The sequence below is a fragment of the Microchirus variegatus genome, assembly GCF_963457635.1.
Source record: "Microchirus variegatus genome assembly, chromosome: 16".
Classification (NCBI taxonomy): Eukaryota; Metazoa; Chordata; class Actinopteri; order Pleuronectiformes; family Soleidae; genus Microchirus; species Microchirus variegatus.
This window is the reverse complement of record NC_139817.1, coordinates 24,521,747-24,539,040: the sequence shown is the minus strand read 5'-3', so window position 1 is coordinate 24,539,040 and position 17,294 is coordinate 24,521,747. Positions and strand designations below refer to the sequence as shown.

The 17,294-nt window shown below is 41.4% G+C and overlaps 1 protein-coding gene across 1 annotated transcript in view; it reads left to right on the top strand.

Moving 5' to 3' along the window:
* Nucleotides 1-1,844: 1,844 nt before the first annotated feature.
* The window catches only part of dock5 (dedicator of cytokinesis 5), a 32,291-nt gene continuing 16,841 nt past the window's right edge, over nt 1,845-17,294 (top strand). The window contains exons 1-14 of the mRNA XM_083903296.1: nt 1,845-1,978; nt 10,143-10,226; nt 10,439-10,479; nt 11,328-11,383; nt 11,603-11,699; nt 11,857-12,005; nt 12,148-12,283; nt 12,388-12,545; nt 13,743-13,824; nt 14,409-14,538; nt 15,161-15,233; nt 16,294-16,436; nt 16,600-16,725; nt 16,837-16,961. Coding sequence (XP_083759422.1) covers nt 1,936-1,978; nt 10,143-10,226; nt 10,439-10,479; nt 11,328-11,383; nt 11,603-11,699; nt 11,857-12,005; nt 12,148-12,283; nt 12,388-12,545; nt 13,743-13,824; nt 14,409-14,538; nt 15,161-15,233; nt 16,294-16,436; nt 16,600-16,725; nt 16,837-16,961 — 1,443 coding nt within the window. The 5' untranslated portion in view covers nt 1,845-1,935. The remainder of the gene's footprint in view (nt 1,979-10,142; nt 10,227-10,438; nt 10,480-11,327; nt 11,384-11,602; nt 11,700-11,856; nt 12,006-12,147; nt 12,284-12,387; nt 12,546-13,742; nt 13,825-14,408; nt 14,539-15,160; nt 15,234-16,293; nt 16,437-16,599; nt 16,726-16,836; nt 16,962-17,294) is intronic.

Sequence of the window (17,294 nt, the reverse complement as noted above, 5' to 3'; positions counted from 1 at the left end):
TTTTGCATGTCCTCACAACTTCACAGGGGGTTTATGAGGGTTAAGACTTGGGAAGGAGCCATTTTGACATGTTTTAACAGGTGTTACTCACCACATAAACTATTGCTCTGGTCAGGACAGTGAGACAGTGAACCAGTGTGAAACTGAAGAAGCTCAACACAACTCAGAACCATTAAATCGATCACTTACACCTGTGATTTGTCTACTGTGACCTGTCAAAATGGCTGCAGTGGGTTAAATGTGGTTAGTTGAGATAGTTGAGGGGCTAGGAAATACAGTAGTGTCCTCACAATTATAGAGAGACGTTGTGTGTGTTTCTATGTGAGGACAGGTTGACATTACGAGGACATTTTTAGCAGGTCCTCACAACTTTATGAGGGTTAAGGCGCAGGCTGGAGCCATTTTGACATGTTTTAACAGGAAAAGGTATATTATTAGCATAGTAGTTTTGAAAAATGTGAAAAATGCTTCACCATTCTCAGTCGAGAAATATTGTCATTCTTTTTTTTTTGTTACATGCCCACCAGTGACACTTCCGAGGCTTGAAGCGGCAATGCTAATTCCGCACTTTTTTAGGCCTGGCACCTCATTCCCAGAATGTAAACAATGTCCGCCATCTTTGCTAGCATTTATGCTAACAGTACCAAGTGTCACTGGTGGGCACATAGCAACAAACAAAAACAGAATGAAGATATTTCTCAGCTCAGGAGAAACTGAGGTTGGGAAAAACAAACATTTTACAAAAAAAGTATACCGCTATCCTAGCAATACAAAGATAAATGCAAATCGGTGAAGTATTCCTTTATATTGATTATTTACACCTGTGATTTTTCTACTGCGACCTGTCAAAGTGGCTGTAGTCAGTGGGTTGAATGTGGTTAGGCATTTAGTTGAGATTAGGGTTAGAGTTGAGGGGTTAAGGGGCGAGGAAATACAGTGAGTAGTGTCCTCACAATTATAGAGAGACACGTGTGTGTGTGTGTGTGTGTGTGTGTGTGTGTGTGTGTGTGTGTGTGTGTGTGTGTGTGTGTGTGTGTGTGTGTGTGTGTTTTAGCTCGAAGCCATCTTTGTAAGGACAGGTTGACATTATGAGGACATTTTTAGCAGGTCCTCACAACTTCACAGGGGGTTTATGAGGGTTAAGGCATAGGCTGGAGCAATGTTGACATGTTTTAACAGGAAAAAGTATATTATTATCATAGTAGTTTTGAAAAATTTGAAAAATGCTTCCCAATCTCAGTCGAAAAATATTGTCATTATTGTCAATTCCGCACTTTTTTAGGCCTGGCACCTCATTCCCAGAATGTAAACAATGTCCGCCATCTTTGCTAGCATTTATGCTAACAGGACCAGGTGGGCACATAGCAACAAAAAAAAAGAATGAAGATATTTCTCAGCTCAGGAGAAACTGAGGTTGGGAAAAACAAAACATTTTCAAAAAAAAGTCTACCGCTATCGTAGTAATACAAAGATAAATGCAAATCGGTGAAGTATTCCTTTATATTGATTATTTACACCTGTGATTTTTCTACTGCGACCTGTCAAAGTGGCTGTAGTCAGTGGGTTGAATGTGGTTAGGCATTTAGTTTTTACAGTGAGTAGTGTCCTCACAATTATAGAGAGACACGTGTGTGTGTGTGTGTGGTGGGGGTAGTCGAACCTGCGAAGCTTGTGGTTCACGCCTATCCTCCTTTCCCAACCGTGTGTGTGTGTGTGTGTGCGTGCGTGCGTGCGTGCGTGCGTGTGTGTGTGTGTGTGTGTGTGTGTGTGTGTGTGTGTTGTCCTCCTCCTCCTCCCCTCCCCTCCCCGTTTACAAGTCATGATGGCGGAACTGTAGACCTCGGATCGCCGGAGTGCACCACCGCCCGTCCTCGTCCAGCATTTGTACATACTTTATTTATTGAATACCGCCAGTTCCACACCCTAACCCCCGCAATGACCCGTTGGATTCCTACTAAAAAGGAGAAGTACGGAGTCGGTAAGTTGTTACAAACACACACACAAACACACACACACACACACACGGTTGTTAAGCTGCGTGCGTTTTGCCTGGTAGTGGCGGTGGAGAACTCTCCGAGTCAACTCCCAGAAACTACACCCACTAACTTCAAGGAAAAGCGGGACTAAAGTTTAAAGTCCACGGTGTTGTTGTTGTTGTTGTTGTTGTTGTTGTTGTTGTTGTTGGAGGTGGTGTGTGTGCCTGTGTGTGTGTCCACACACTTGTCCAACTCACTTTATGGAACTTGCTTTTCCTTGTTGTGTCGGGAATGTTATATATATTTTATATATGTGTACTAAGATGACTGGCCGTGTGTCCACAATGAGATAAATACAGCGTCAAAGACCCGACGACTTCAATAGCCATAGCAGTCTTTGCTGTTCTTGTTAAAGTTACGCTGGACTTTTAAATCGTCACTGTGCTGGAAGGTCCCTTCAAACCCCCTCCAGGTCTCCTGCAGGCTCCACATGGCAGACACTGCTGCCCTCAGTGTTTACACAAGTGCTGACGAACTTTATACTCGGGGCGAAGGATGGGCCAATAACACACACACCACCAGTTAAAATAAGGTGAATTTCCATGATCAGGATGAGAGAAAACGTAGGAAAACTTTCCAGAATAAGATAAATTACATGATGGCTTGACACCACCTTCTCTTGGCAGATACTGATGTACAGTATATCCCGTGGGAGAGTTTCTCCTGATACCAGTCCTGTGCTATGTTGACCATGTCATTCCAGTACCTCATGAATCAGATCTCACTTAAAGGGACACTGTGTAGTATTTATGGGTTTATATGACCCAAAATCCACTTTTTTATACATATTATGTGCTCCTGCATTGTCTAGTCGCTGTATAATAGTTTTTGTTTCATTTTCGTAGTGTTTCAAAAAGTCATGTAAAATAACACGGTCGCGGGCCACGGTTGCATAGCCACTGTTAGCAGCGAGACGCCATGTTTCTACGGGAGCCTGTAAGGACAAACGCGAGAAAAACAAATCAAGCGTCGCTTTACTTGTAGCGGAAGTCCCGCCTCCACTCTCTCCGCTTCGTCTGCTACGGCCGCGGTAACTCGCCCTCTCAAGCTGACACGGAGAAAGACGACGAGGACGACATTTGACCTGCTGAGGACACCGTAGCGCTCAGGGAAGGGAGGGGGTGAGCAGAGGAGCAGTTCTTTGTTGTAAATTTCAGCTAGCTCTCCTCTAGATGGCACTATAAACTACTTACTTCACCTTTAAGATTCTTTTATTTTCCATCCATATTCTACCACTTTATCCTCTGCATGAGGATAGTGGGGGGCGCTGGGGCCAAAGCCAGCTGGTATAGGGCGAAAGGCGAGGGGGGGGGGGTCACGCTCTGAACAGGTCCAGTCCATCCATCACAGGTCAACATAGAGACAAACAAACATTCTAGACAGTCAATTTAGAGTGTACAATGTTGTGTTTTTGGAACCAAAATAGTCAGAAGGCCCCTGCTAGTGTGTTTAAAAACATGGTTTTATAATTATGGCAGTATCACTGAGAATCACAATTGCGTATTACCCTTAGCGACACGTATTTCTGTGTTCTGCCGTACACTCAGGTGTGGCTCAGCCACCTTTCTGTATCTTGTAAACCACAGTGAATACATGTTCAGGTAGACCTCCACACCCTCAAGGTAAATGAAGCAGTGCTGTTCGCTCAATCCTTTCCTGGTTTACTGCAACACTTTTACGGCCAAGCGCAGACTGGCTGCTCATCAGTTATCGTTCTGACTCACCTTTGTGCTTAAAGCTACAGACAATGTGTCCAGCAGTCGTGGTACACTTCAGAGTGAATGCACCTAGTGTACAGTTTTCCTGGGTGTGAATCTCAGGTCACAGCTGAAAATACCTCAGCTGTTTGTTCAAACCTGTATCCCTCAACTATCTCTTTTTATAATCTATAATCTATAAAATCTGAAACAATCAACCAATCACATGGCAGCCGCTGGATATATTAGGCATGCAGACGATCGACCTGCCGAAGCTCAAAGCGAGCATCAGAATGAGGAAGAAAGGTGATTTTTGGATGTGTCATGGTTGCTGGTGCCAGGCAGACACTGCCTGCACGAGCATTTCAGAAACTGCTGACCCACTGGGATTGTCGCGCAAAAACCTTCTCCAGGGTTTACAGTCAAATATCCCGTAAGCAGCAGCTCTCTGGCTGCAAATTCCTTGTTGGTGCCAGAGGTCAGAGGAAATGGCCAGACTGAGATATATATATATATGGCTGCACGCTTGTATGTTGCAATGTATGCACATTAAAACGTTAAACGTGGCAGATGGGCCACTGCAGCATACGACCTCTGGCACTTTATTAGGTGTCCTATGTACCTAATAAAGAGGTCGGTTAGTGTATTGCTGCTTGTATTGTGCTCTGTTACTGTTATGATTGACGACTGTGCACAGATTCAGGTTGATATGTACTGGTATGCACTGCAGCACAGTGAGTCACCATTTCGGTCTAGTTTATTTTCGAAACTGAGGTTGAGGATTTTTTTTTCTGGTATTAATCCTTTTAGTTCCCAGTATGTTTTTCAAAACTCTGGCTCTGTTGGAGTCAGAAGACTGAGCTATTGGCCTCAGAAACAGGGCAGGAGTCACTAACACTGTACTTAATCCCTAAGATGCCATCAGACCCTGTATGAGGTCTTATATTTTTAATCCGATTAGTCAGCCCAGGCTGTGCTCAAACACAGACGACTATATAGACGAGATCTCAGGGTTTCTGATTATATCACTTATATCGTGTTGGGAGATGTGGATGTGGGGCTTAAGCTATCCCAATCTTTTACAGTGAATTTGTGACACCATTATAATAGGATAGCCTCTTAATTTCCAAGTACTGCACTAGAAGTTAAAATGATTCACTAAAATCATTAGATGAAGAATATGTGCAGCTCCTGGTTAGTTAACTTCATTGCATGTTTAAATTATTTGTGTCCTGGGGCTTTGTTTGCTTTTAGGGCAAGGTTGTTTTAATTACCACTCATGTTAATGCTCTCGTGATTTTGCAACAAAAGTGAGATAAAGCGACAACTTACATGACCGACATTACACATTTGTTGCTCCCTCGCCAAAGAACTACCTATTTTATACATCTAGTTTTTGGAGGAGAAGGTGAAACGGGAAGCTGAAGCAGGGACAGAGAGCTCTGTGTAGTCTAAGTGATGTTGAAAAGATGATATATCTGTTTCTGCTCAGTCAAATTTTCATAACCTATACCAAGTCTGAGTTAAATAGAGAATGTGCATTGTCAAATAAGCATTTTTTTAGCAGACTCAAAATGTGTGTGTGTGTATATAACATGTACATAATAAGTGTTTGCAGTGTCTCAATCGCCATTTTAAGAGTTTAAAGCAGATTCATTTAATTATTACATTAATATCATGAATCACAATTTTTGGGACAAATCTTGCATAGTTTCAAATAATAGTGTCAGGATATTAGAGTATTAAAAACAACCTTGACCCTGTGGGTGCACTGGAGGCATCAGGTTGCAAATTGGCCCAGGTTCGACCACCAAACTAGATGTAGGTGATGTAGTAAATCCCACTCATGCGTAAACACCGTACGCTCAGATTTAAGGTGATAGCCGATGAAGGTGAAAGTGTTCTCTTATCATTCATCACTCTGCAGAATGAATCCTCAAACATTCTAAGGGAAGGACGGACACTGTAGTGTATAGTTGTTAAAGTTATTACATTCAATTTAGAGTGCCAAATATTGTCTTGGATTGTTTATATATTGTATTGTTCTGCGCGTCTAATAATGATATTTACAACCCGTTCAAATCGTACTGCGACTTAAAACCCTTCTCGTGTCGGTTATGTGAACTGGTTTTAAATACTCGGCCACAACTTCCACCTGGTGATATTATGCAATGTATAGCAAACAAGTTTCCTTAAAAAGAAGAGCTGCTTAAAGCAGGTGTTCCATGCTGTATGGGCGTGCTTGTTAGCAAAACAAACCCATAGCTGCTGAGACTTTGTGGCCTTCGTGGATTGCAATCAGCACAATCCCTGTTGCCTGCAGCCAACACTAATCTTCTCTGTTGAGGTGGGACTCGGCACAGGATTGGCCAGTCGTGTCTTTAAAAACTTAATTTCAGAATAATTATTTTTGCTGCATTAAGCCAAAATGCAGTTTTCCCCCTTTCAGATAATACAGTTGTAATTGTCTGTCTGTAAATTGTAGCAGCAGGTTTTTTTTAATTCAGGCTTTAAAGATGATGAGCCCACACTGGTCTCATGTTATCCCCTTCTTTACAATTAGCTGGAAATCTCAGAATTACCTCTCTGATTTATGGATAACCTATGAGGTCTTATCAACTGGGGCACTGTTTTAAGGGCTGCAGATCATTCCAGCTGTCCAGACAATAGACACCAGACAAGACGGCCACAAGAGGCTTTTCTACCAAGGTCTTTATGGTTTTTAAAATGTCCTGCCTGGGGAGAATTGGCTGAAAAACAAACTTTAATAGACTTGCTTTTACCTAATGATTTTTTTGTAGAGATACAGTCCCTATCCTTGCTTTGGTAGCACTTGAAATTAGTTGGCTGGTACACAAATGTGCAGCCCATCACTGAATAATCACTATAGTGGCTGTAACATATTCATAGCATACATCTTTTTTTTATCATTCAATATTGGTCTTCATTTTTCTATGAGGTGGTGTAACCCTTCTCCATTCAATGGTGTTTTTTAGTTTGTAAAATGATTTTTTGTCCTGAAGTGTGTTACATCAAGTGTGTAGGCATGGCACATGTCCCATTATACATTATTTCATTCTTTCTTTCATTAGATTAAAGGTTCTTCAGCTTAGAATCGTAGTCCTACCATTTTTAATTTTTCTATTCTAAAAGTCTCAGGTCATTTTTATGTCAAAATATTAAATTCTATCATTGTGGTGTTTGGATTTGAATGATGTGACTGAAAGTTTCTCTTATATATTAGCAAACTGTCACTGAATTTGATTCATACAACATGAGTATGTAATGTTTAAGCATGTCTTGAATAAATCTGATATAATAGAGATTTTTCACACCAGATATTTGTGAGAGACAGGGTCATGCTATTATTGTTATTGTACCTCCTCAACGTCATCACTGCACAGCGGCTTGAAACTGCCATGACTTTGTTTTACACGCAAACTAGTGACTTGTAAAACAGTTGTTTTCAGTGTAACAACCATTAGAATCGGTTAATTAAAAATATTTCTTCAGTAATTACTCCATGACCGGTGCACAGACTTTGTCTGACACAGTAGCTGCACTGAAATACAGCGCCAGGGTTTGTGATGCAAACAATTACTTGTGATTGTGAATTAATCACCAATAAAACGGTTCCAAAAGGATGCGTCTCTTTACGCAAAAGCTAAACTTGGCTGCATACGGCACAGATTATGAACTCCCTGCGACATTCACTTCACACCAGAGAACATTCTCTCTCTTTGAGCAGTGAACTAAAGAGATCAGCTCATCTGATGCATCTGTTATTCCCTTAACTAAAGCGTCTTCTACAAAAAGATTGAGACCACGGAGTGAAAACAATGAAAAGTGTCACCATGTTTTACTAAGATCTACTCGGATCACCTGCACTTCATCACAACTGTACTCGATTCTCGTCATAAAGATGATTATTTGGATGTAAAGATAAAACCGTGTGTAGAGAAATGATCCAGTCTGCGTTGGATACGGAGAGTCTGCTTGGAGACGGTGAAGCACACAACGCAGGAGAGTAAGAAAAGGGCCCTCTATTTGCACCAGATGAGGGGGCACTACCACTCTTTTATACATGTTGATTTATTTTACTTTTAAATGTGACCAGCGTTGCATAGCTTGTTTTAAGATTCACTGGGCGATTAATTAATTAGGATTTAACTTAAGTGAAAACTATGTTATTTATCTTAATTAAGATTCTAGTAGGTGTTGGTAACGTATTGTCAATACATGTCTTACAATAGTCATACTTTCAAATTTCCTTTTCAAGCAGGTTTTCCGGGGGAAACCCTGCAATTGTATCGTGGTCACAATCAAATATTTGTTTGTGTTCTGCTTTTCACACTCAGTGAATGATGGGAACAGGAGAGTCTCTTTGCGTTGTGCTCGCACTGATGAGCTGCCAGCAACTGCTCAAACAGCTCAGCCGCGCTGCTCTTAAATTGTTTAATTTAATTTAATCCACTTCTATGATAAATCATTCAGAGGGTATTGGAGAGGCTTTGATTTAGCATTAGTATGCACATTAGCTTAAACCTGAGCAGATAAGGGCTTTATTGGAATCTATAACAGCAGCTCCTACCACAGTGTTTCAAGTTATAGAGGATGATAGTGTGTCTCAGTTGTACAGACGAGTGATGCTGCCGAGGCCCAGACTGTTGGCTTTAGCTGAGGCAGTGTGCCATCACAACGTGCTTAACTGGGCTCCTGTCACTGGCATATTTCCAGGCTGTTGCCAGGCCCCGAACACTGTGTCAACTTAGTGAATGCACCATTGTCACTCTCTGCATGACTACTGGCAAATGTCTTTTCTTCAGTGCATGTTTCTGTTAATATTGCTCCTGCTGCTGCTGGTGAGGCCATTTGTGCAGTATGCTATTTAAAAAAAGAAAGAAAATAACTTCACAAGTTGAGAGAACTGAACTGGAAAAAGAGAAGAAGACATATTTAGTTTTGAGGTTTTTGGTTATTAGTGTCTCTTTAGATGACCGGAAAAATGGATCTAGACAGTTTGCATATGAAGAGTGCAGTGTGGGATCTTCTCTGGATGAGATGTTTCCACAACAAGAGGAACATTTCTGGAAAATTCATGTCAGGGGTGGGGCCGGGGGTTGATCACGCGGGAGGCAAGGTGATTTTCTGTAGATTCTCCTGCTGTATTTTCACATTTCAGGCATTTTGACATGTGTTCTCACACACAGGTGACATTTTCAGGAAAGTGCATTTCCAAAACAACATGATACAAAACGGTGTTTCATAACTGACTCATCAGTGAGTTGTTTCCATTTAAACCTCAAAATGATGCTGTTCTCAAATTTTGTCCAAAATGTAAAAGCCAACATTATTACATGAATGATTTCTCTGTTATATGGACCAAAACAAATCACTCAATTTTTTTTATTGATTATCACAATTAATTTAGTAATCGATTAATGATAATTAAAGCATTGTTACAGCCCTAATATAACATTTTAACTTCCCCTAAAAACATGATGAATTGTGCTGTTCTCTGCCACTGCATATTACTGTATGTCAATGAGAAGTACATGAAGGAGTGAGAGGCCTAGTCACAATCGGTGTTAAGTCAAGTTTTGGTATTCAGATAAGCAGAGCCAGTTGAAACGTGCTGTGAAATCTGGCCTCGGGCAACAGGCATTATCATGATGCAAGTCCGGGCAGAGTTAGGTTCATAGTTCCTCCTTCTTGCTGAGAGTGTGAGTGGCTGTGCACTGTTGCAGCTCCCTCAAGTTGTGACAAAGACCCTTGCCTAGAGTATTTCTTTGGAGAGGTTTCTCTTTTGCAACATCTGAGTGGTGTTGCATATGTGTTTGTGTGAACTGTCCCATATGTAGCCTGGTTAAGCAGTTAGGTTAATACATTGAACGATAGGTCGGTGTGTGTGTGTCAGAGTGTGACCAAAGGCCACTGTGGTATGATTGTGATACCACTGCCGTTTAAGCTCTGCCCCTCACTGTTGACACCGAGGATACCTGCTTCAGAACAGTCCATTTACTGGGACGTTAAACACGGCCTCAGGGCATCCGTTTCAATTAGGAGTCATCAAAAATGCTTTAGTGGTTTGACTCGCACAGTCCTACTGCACAAACACACACTGCTGTTAAGTTGGGACTAAATCAAAGATCCAGATCCGGTCCAAGTTCTGCGACAAGGAGGGCAAATTGGTTTCCTTTCCCAGGGAGAGACGACAAAAAACCTCTGATCCAAATCTTTTTAAAAAACATGCTCTTTCTTATGTGAGTTATAGAAAAGGGACTTATTTTATTTCACTGGACCTTGAGAAGGAATAAACCAGGGTACAAAACCTCTTTCTTTCTTTGTAGTAGTTGCTGAATATTCTGCTTCTTCTTTCATAATGAGACAGTCCTGCTTTGTCCTTCAGCAATCTACAATTATGATCCCAGTGGTGAGCAGGAGCTGTGTCTGCAGGTGGGCGACACGGTGCACATACTTGAGAAATTGGAAGGTGAGTGGAGCTGCGTACACAACATGCCCCGACACATCTGCATGATATCCGACACATCCTTTACTGTGCAATATCACCCAGGATCTCTCGTGAAATGTAAACTAGCCCATGCTCTATACAGCTGAGCATATAATTATGTAAATGAGACAGTTACATTGTCCTCGGACATCACCTCCCTGACTGCAGTGTGTTTCTCTTTAATGTCTTCTCAGGCTGGTATCGGGGCTACACGCTACGCAAGAAATCACACAAGGTGAGGATGTTGTTAGTGCTCTATTATATTCAGTGTTGTCATATACAGTATACAGTTCTGTGCCAGCTCGGTTGTTTTTTTCTGTCTGTCAAATTCAGTGATCGTATGAATTTGGAATGACATGATGCTGCTCTTATATATTAGCGAGCTGTCAATGAGTTTAACTCATGCAACGTGTGTATGTATTAATGCTCAAGCATGTCTTGAATAACCCTGGTGTAATAGACGTTTTTTTACTTTATTTAAATGAAATAGTAGGACAAACACAGGATTTGCCAGTATCATTAATTAAGGTTCCACTCCAGTATGAACAGAGCTGTGTTATTGTTCAAGTGTAAGGGTAGATCACGCTAAATACTTGACACCTATAGAGGGTTTTTTTTTCTGAAATAAAAAACAACAACAAAAAAAACTGCATACATATTTTCTGGATGTGTTCCAGTAAAGTGAAATAAATTTCCTCTATTGTCAACAAATCTAATGGTGGCCTAAGACTTCTACACAATACTGTAGTACTGTGCATTCGTTTTGTTATCACCATACAGTATACTTATTTATCAATCGCTGGGAAACATGTATGCATCTATGTTTTATGTGCCTATGTTTATCCTATTATTTCATGTTTTCATGACAAATATCCGTCTATTACACCAGGTGTATTCAAGACATGCTTGACCAACTAGTTTCTAGTAATTGAGTAATTGTTTCAGCTCTAATATCAATGATCTCAGAATTTGACAGACATAAAAGAAACAAAGCTAGTGGTGTTGAGATTTTTGTACTGTGTACACACACACACACACACACACACACACACACACACTGATGTTACCTCTTTGTTTCCTCAGGGCATTTTTCCAGCTTCCTACATCCACTTAAAGGAGGCTACAGTTGAGGGAGTAGGGTGAGATCACATATCAGTGAACTTGATGATAATCCAGTTTGATTTTTGCCTTGTAACCAAAAGCATTGCAGCACCTGTGTTGTTGTTATTATCATTAGTGAAGATGTGGTAATGCTTTCCTTGGCTGTGTAGGGAAAACCCAGATCCAAACAATTGATCATGTAATGATCACTTCACTTTTTTCACCTTTTCTTACTGTTCTTCTCTTGGGGCTGGTAGCCAGCAGGAAATCATTATTCCAGCAGATTTACCCCTGGTCCAGGAGCTTGGGGCGACTCTGAGAGAATGGGCACAAATATGGCACAATCTCTTTGTGGTATGTGAATGTTGCCTCTTTTTGTAATCCTGTTCCTCTCACAGTACACACAGTGCTGTACTCCTCTCTGTTTCTTATCACTTTTACAAATGATTGTGTTATGTTTCATTCCAGCGCTGGTTGTACTACTATAATCATATTCCTGTTTATCTGACAGGCGAACAAGACGACTCTGTTCAGGAGTGTTCAGCAGATGGCCTACAGCCTCATGGAGTATCGATCTCAGATAGTGTCAGGAACGCTGCCCAAGGATGACCTTGTGGAGCTGAAGAAGAAAGTAACGGCGAAGATTGATTATGGAAACCGGTGAGTGCGCTGCTGCCTGCTTGTGCTGCAATGAAAAGACTCCCGACACATAAACGCCGCTGTAAAGTTTTATGTACTTGGGTCACAGCGCGGAGATTGTTTCCTTAAACTCATTTGACGCCGTCTCATCCCTGGTGCTCAGGATTCTGGGCTTGGACCTGGTGGTGAGGGATGAGGAGGGAAACACTCTGGATCCTGATCAGACCAGTACTGTCAGTCTGTTCCGGGCACACGAGATAGCCTCCCGCAGCGTTGATGACAGGATACAAGAAGAGAAGGCAGGGTTCTGATTTATTGATACGGTTAGCTGCTGTCCCTCACAGTGGCTGTCCACTTTGTTTAATGTGTGTCATGTACTGCCCGGGGCCTTGTTTTTATGCAGACGCGACTACAAAACCTGGAAACGAGGCGCCAGACCCTGTTCAGTACCGTGCACACCTACAGTTTACTCATGAACCTGAAGAACTTTGTGTGCAACATCGGAGAAGACGCTGAGCTGCTCATGTCCCTGTACGACCCTGACCAGTCCGAGTTCATCAGGTCAGCGCCTCACTTTTCTCCTCATTTATATGGGTTAGGGTTAGATTTTTTATATGATTTATATTTATAATGAGCAGCTCCTGTGGTTTACTGTCACCGTCGGTTCTGCTGAGTTGGTCTTTTCATCCAGAAGCTGTTAAACTTCAGAATTGGATTCTGAAAATATTTATGTTAAAGGTGCCATATGTAAGAATGTGGCCAAAAACGGCTACAACATTCAAATTCAAAATACAGAGGTCTTTTAGGTTTGGTTTTCTGACGTAACTGGCAACCCGTGGTTGCTCGGCAGCTGAGACTCTACTGACTGTAATGATTGGTAGACGGCGGTAGGTGGCGCCACATGACGCCAAAACATGATTTCAAAGCATAAACATGATTTGCAGTCTCCAAAATATTTTTTTAATGCAAATATTTTGTCTGCGCTGTTGTTGTTGGTGAGTTCAGTTTGTTATATAAACATTATTCCTGAGTCTCTGTGACATATTAGGAGGATTTTATTGCCAGTTGATTTAGATTTATTACATAATGCACCTTTAATAATATGTTATGTTATGTGACATGAAATACAAAGAAAAAAAAACACACCTTCAGATCTTGCAAACCAATGACAGCTGGTTGAAGATAAATGCATGGGTTATGTAATAGGTAATGTGGATGTGATTCAAAATTCTGGAATACTCAGCAACTCTACCACAGCATTGTGTGAACCTTGTTGGTGAAAGCCTGAATGTATCAGATATTCATTAATATTTATATGTGTAAAACCTGGAAAATGCCCAAAAGCTCAGTGCGTGCTGTTGTGTAGCTGATCTCTGACTTTCCTGCAGGGGTTGAAGGGTGAAGACGCACTAGACGTGAATGTTCAAACTGTGCAGAAATGGTGCAAATTAAACTGATGCCTAGATTATACAATTAATAATGGTGTTGTTCCTATAAACCATGGCAATAATCCAGGCCTCTCAGCTGTAATCTGTGGCAATTCAAATAAATCGGCTTTGACAAACATCCATAGGATCATTAGACATTGTTTCCATGTATGCAATCAGCTTGGAGTCTTCCTGACATTTTGGATTGTATCTAATGAAACTGCTAAAGCACGGCATGGTTTTCACTTTAGTTACTTCCATATTCTTCTATTTCTCCTGATACCTCTGATAATGGGTTTTCTAACTGTGATTCTTATTTAAATTCATGCAGTGAGAACTTCTTGGTGCGCTGGGACAGTATGGGGATGCCTAAAGAAATTGAAAAACTCAACAACCTGCCAGCGCTGTTCACGGTAACTGAATCCCAACCCTCTGACTATATTCCCCCTTCTCTGGATTTAAACAATCCAACCGTTCCCGGAAATCTGAGACAAAGAAGACAATTTGCCCCTGGATCGCTCCTAATTTTCCAAAAGTTTGAATGAATGGCTCACATTCACAGCACATCTTTGAAAATTTAAATACATTTGGCTCAATTATTTGCCGCTGGTTGTGTTAATGACACAGGCAGCAGTTGCCACGCAAACATCGTTTCACCCTGCATGGCTGCCACTGATAATTAGTGACACATAATGCAATAAAACTACCCTAATCAAAGCCAAGAGCTAGAATATCATAGTTCTATTTGCTTCCTCAAAGCACTCCACATTCCACTGACTCGAAACAGTCCCAGAAAAATGAACACATAGCTATTGGAAAGGTGATATGTTTCCCTTAAATTTCTTGAATGCCTTTACTCTAATATTTGCCATCTGCTCTGCAGCTACAGCCACAGCCTTGTGACGAGCGAGTAGTGGATTCACTGCACTGTCTTTTGTGTCCACCTTCTCACTCAACGTCCCACAAATAAATTATCCTTGTGTGTCCTTGCGTCCAGGACCTGAGCAGCGGCGACTTAATGAGGCAGCGACTCTTCCTCGTGTGTCAGATCATCAGAGTAGGCAGCATGGAGCTGAAGGAGGGCAAGAAACACACCAGCGGACTGAGGAGGCCCTTTGGCGTCGCAGGTGAGTTGATTCACCAATGTCCCGGTATTTGTATGAAGTGATACAAAAGTAAAATCAACCCCAAAAAAAAAAGCCATTTCTCTCGGATGGTTTTGTTGCATGAATAATTCTGAGGATTCTCGTGCCGAGTGAAATGGGAACACCTGCTTTCTGCCCCAGAAAATACTTCCATTCTATTGGCACAAGAAGTCAGTGGAAATTGGTTTAGCAATGGTCTTTTTGTTTTTTGGCGAGATGATGAGTGGGTTTTATGAGAAATGGTTTCCTCTGGTGTTGGAGCAGATGGACTGAAACCAGAGTCAAAAAGAGTGTAAAACTCAGAAGTCAAATTATTCTTAGCTGGGGGAGGAAAAAAAAACAGTTTCGGAAAGAGTTGGGTGGAATTAACGAATCAAAGGCCTGAGATCGAGAATCCTAAATGTGTTTTATTTTGCTGGCTGTCGCTGATGCCGGGCAACAGGTAAGTGAGATCCAACGCTTTGGCTCTGCTGCTGTTTCCAAAGTGGAACATACAACAATGTCCAGAGCTGCAAGTTTGTTAAATTGTATGAAAACCAGATGGTTCTGGTTTTTTTTCTCCAGTAGTTTAAGTGTTGTTTAACTAATGTCTTTGTGATTGCAGTGATGGACGTGACAGATGTTGCCCATGGCAAAACAGACGATGAAGACAAACAGCATTTCATCCCATTTCAGCAGTGAGTCTCTCGGTGTTGTCACACTTCTCCCACTGGTGACAGACTCGGCCTTGTTTTATAACACACGTCGCAGTTCAGCACATTTGATTGAAAATACAGAGTCGACTAGGACTTCAGTTTCATCATATCCTTTTGAAGACTAGCTCAATGTTTAAATGTATATTTCAAGGACAAACACAAAACTTGAGTGTTTACTCTTTTCAAAAATGAGCTTTAAGGTCATCTTTTCAGTGCAGTGTGATGAGCTTGTTGAAGCACAATATAGAAAAATCCTAAATAGAGGAGCTCCAAAAATATCTTGACTACATACCCTGACAACCAATCCAAATTTTACAGAGGCTTATCCTCTTTTTTTCTCTCCGCTCACTATGTCACAGTTCCTCGCTTCTCTAAGAGGTAGAGAACAGGAAAAAAAAAGCACACACAAATGTGGATATTTGTGGCATATTCCTGACATGAAAGACGAGGCTGCTCTTCAGTTAATGCCTGGTACCTGAGTGTCTTTCTTACGAGAGACAGACTCTAACACAGCCTTGAGTAGTGAATTCAGATTTCATTCACACTGACACAGTCACTAGTATTTGCTTATTTAAAGGTGTTTGCATGTTAGCACACTGAACGGAGACGATGAACACATTATACCTTTGTAATGTTAGCATTTTGTTATTTCTGTAGGTGACCCATTTCTAAAGTTAAAAGGTTACTCTTACCAATATTAGAAACATAAATATTTGCACAAAGCGCATCTTAGTGCAAATTGAAGGTGAATGTATGCACCACTGGGCCAATTTTAATTGTGCCTAATTGTGTTTTAGTAATTTTCAAATGCTACTAAGAATGTATTCAACACCTGCAGTCTCACTCTTAACATTGTGTAGTACAAGTTCTCTGTGTTACTTAGTTCTACAATAGTCACTCGGGCGAAGGGAAGGATAATGGTGCATTTTGTCAGGAGAGCGAGGAAGCTTCACCTATTTGCAGCTCCTCGGTCCATGTGTTTGTCACCTGTCAGAGATGCTGGCATCTGACTGCTCCTATTCTCCTGATACCTCTCACTCAGGATAGCTATGGAAACCTACATCCGTCAGAGGCAGCTCATCATGTCGCCGCTCATTCCATCTCGAGTCATAGGAGAGAATGAGCCGCTCACCGCCGTCTTCAACAAAGTCATTGCCACGCGGGAGGTCAATCACAAAGGCCAGGGTAAAATGAAGTGCTCACAGACAGTGTGTCCCCATGTGATTTTAGAGGGTCGCTTTAAATTGACCTTTTTGTTTTGAGGAGAATAAATGATGTGTGAGGGGTCTACAGGGTTTATGCTCACAGTGTCTGCCTCATTGAATTTCTTTACATGTTTGGCTGCCAGGGCTGTTTGTGACCCTGAAGCTTCTCCCGGGGGATCTTGCCCAAGTCAGGAAAGACTATCCACACTTTGTGGACCGCAGCACGGCTATCGTCAGGAAAATGGGCTTCCCAGAAATCATCCTCCCAGGTGGATTAAGGTCTTTTCTGCATATGTCACGGTCATACTCATCAGTTGTGAGCAGGGCTCTTACATTTTTTTAGCACATCTACCCAATTATCTGTTGTTCCTCTCTTTTAGGAAATGTAAGGAATGATATTTACGTAACACTGCTGCAGGGAGAGTTTGACCGAGGCAAAAAGAAGACCCCCAAAAATGTAGAGGTCATACTGACTGTGCACGATGAAGAAGGCAATCCCATGGAGGTAAAAGAGACCAGTGAATGCAGCACATTATTTTTAGTTAGGCTTTCTTCTTAGACATTTTGCAGCAATTGTTTATTGTACGTTGTAGCTTTGTTTGCAGCATAGGTTGATGCTACACAGCTGGATAAGTTTCAGTTAAGTGTAGCTCAAGGTTTCACATAAAAAGTCATCATTCAAAAGAAGAAAAGTACCTGGAATTGTTTTGTTTTCTAGCACACTTTAAAATGCATTCCATTTTTTTACTAACAATTTATATATTGACAAAAAGAAGCATTTACCAGATAGATATTTATGTGTCCAACGTGATAAATGTTCAACTGAAGAAAATGACGC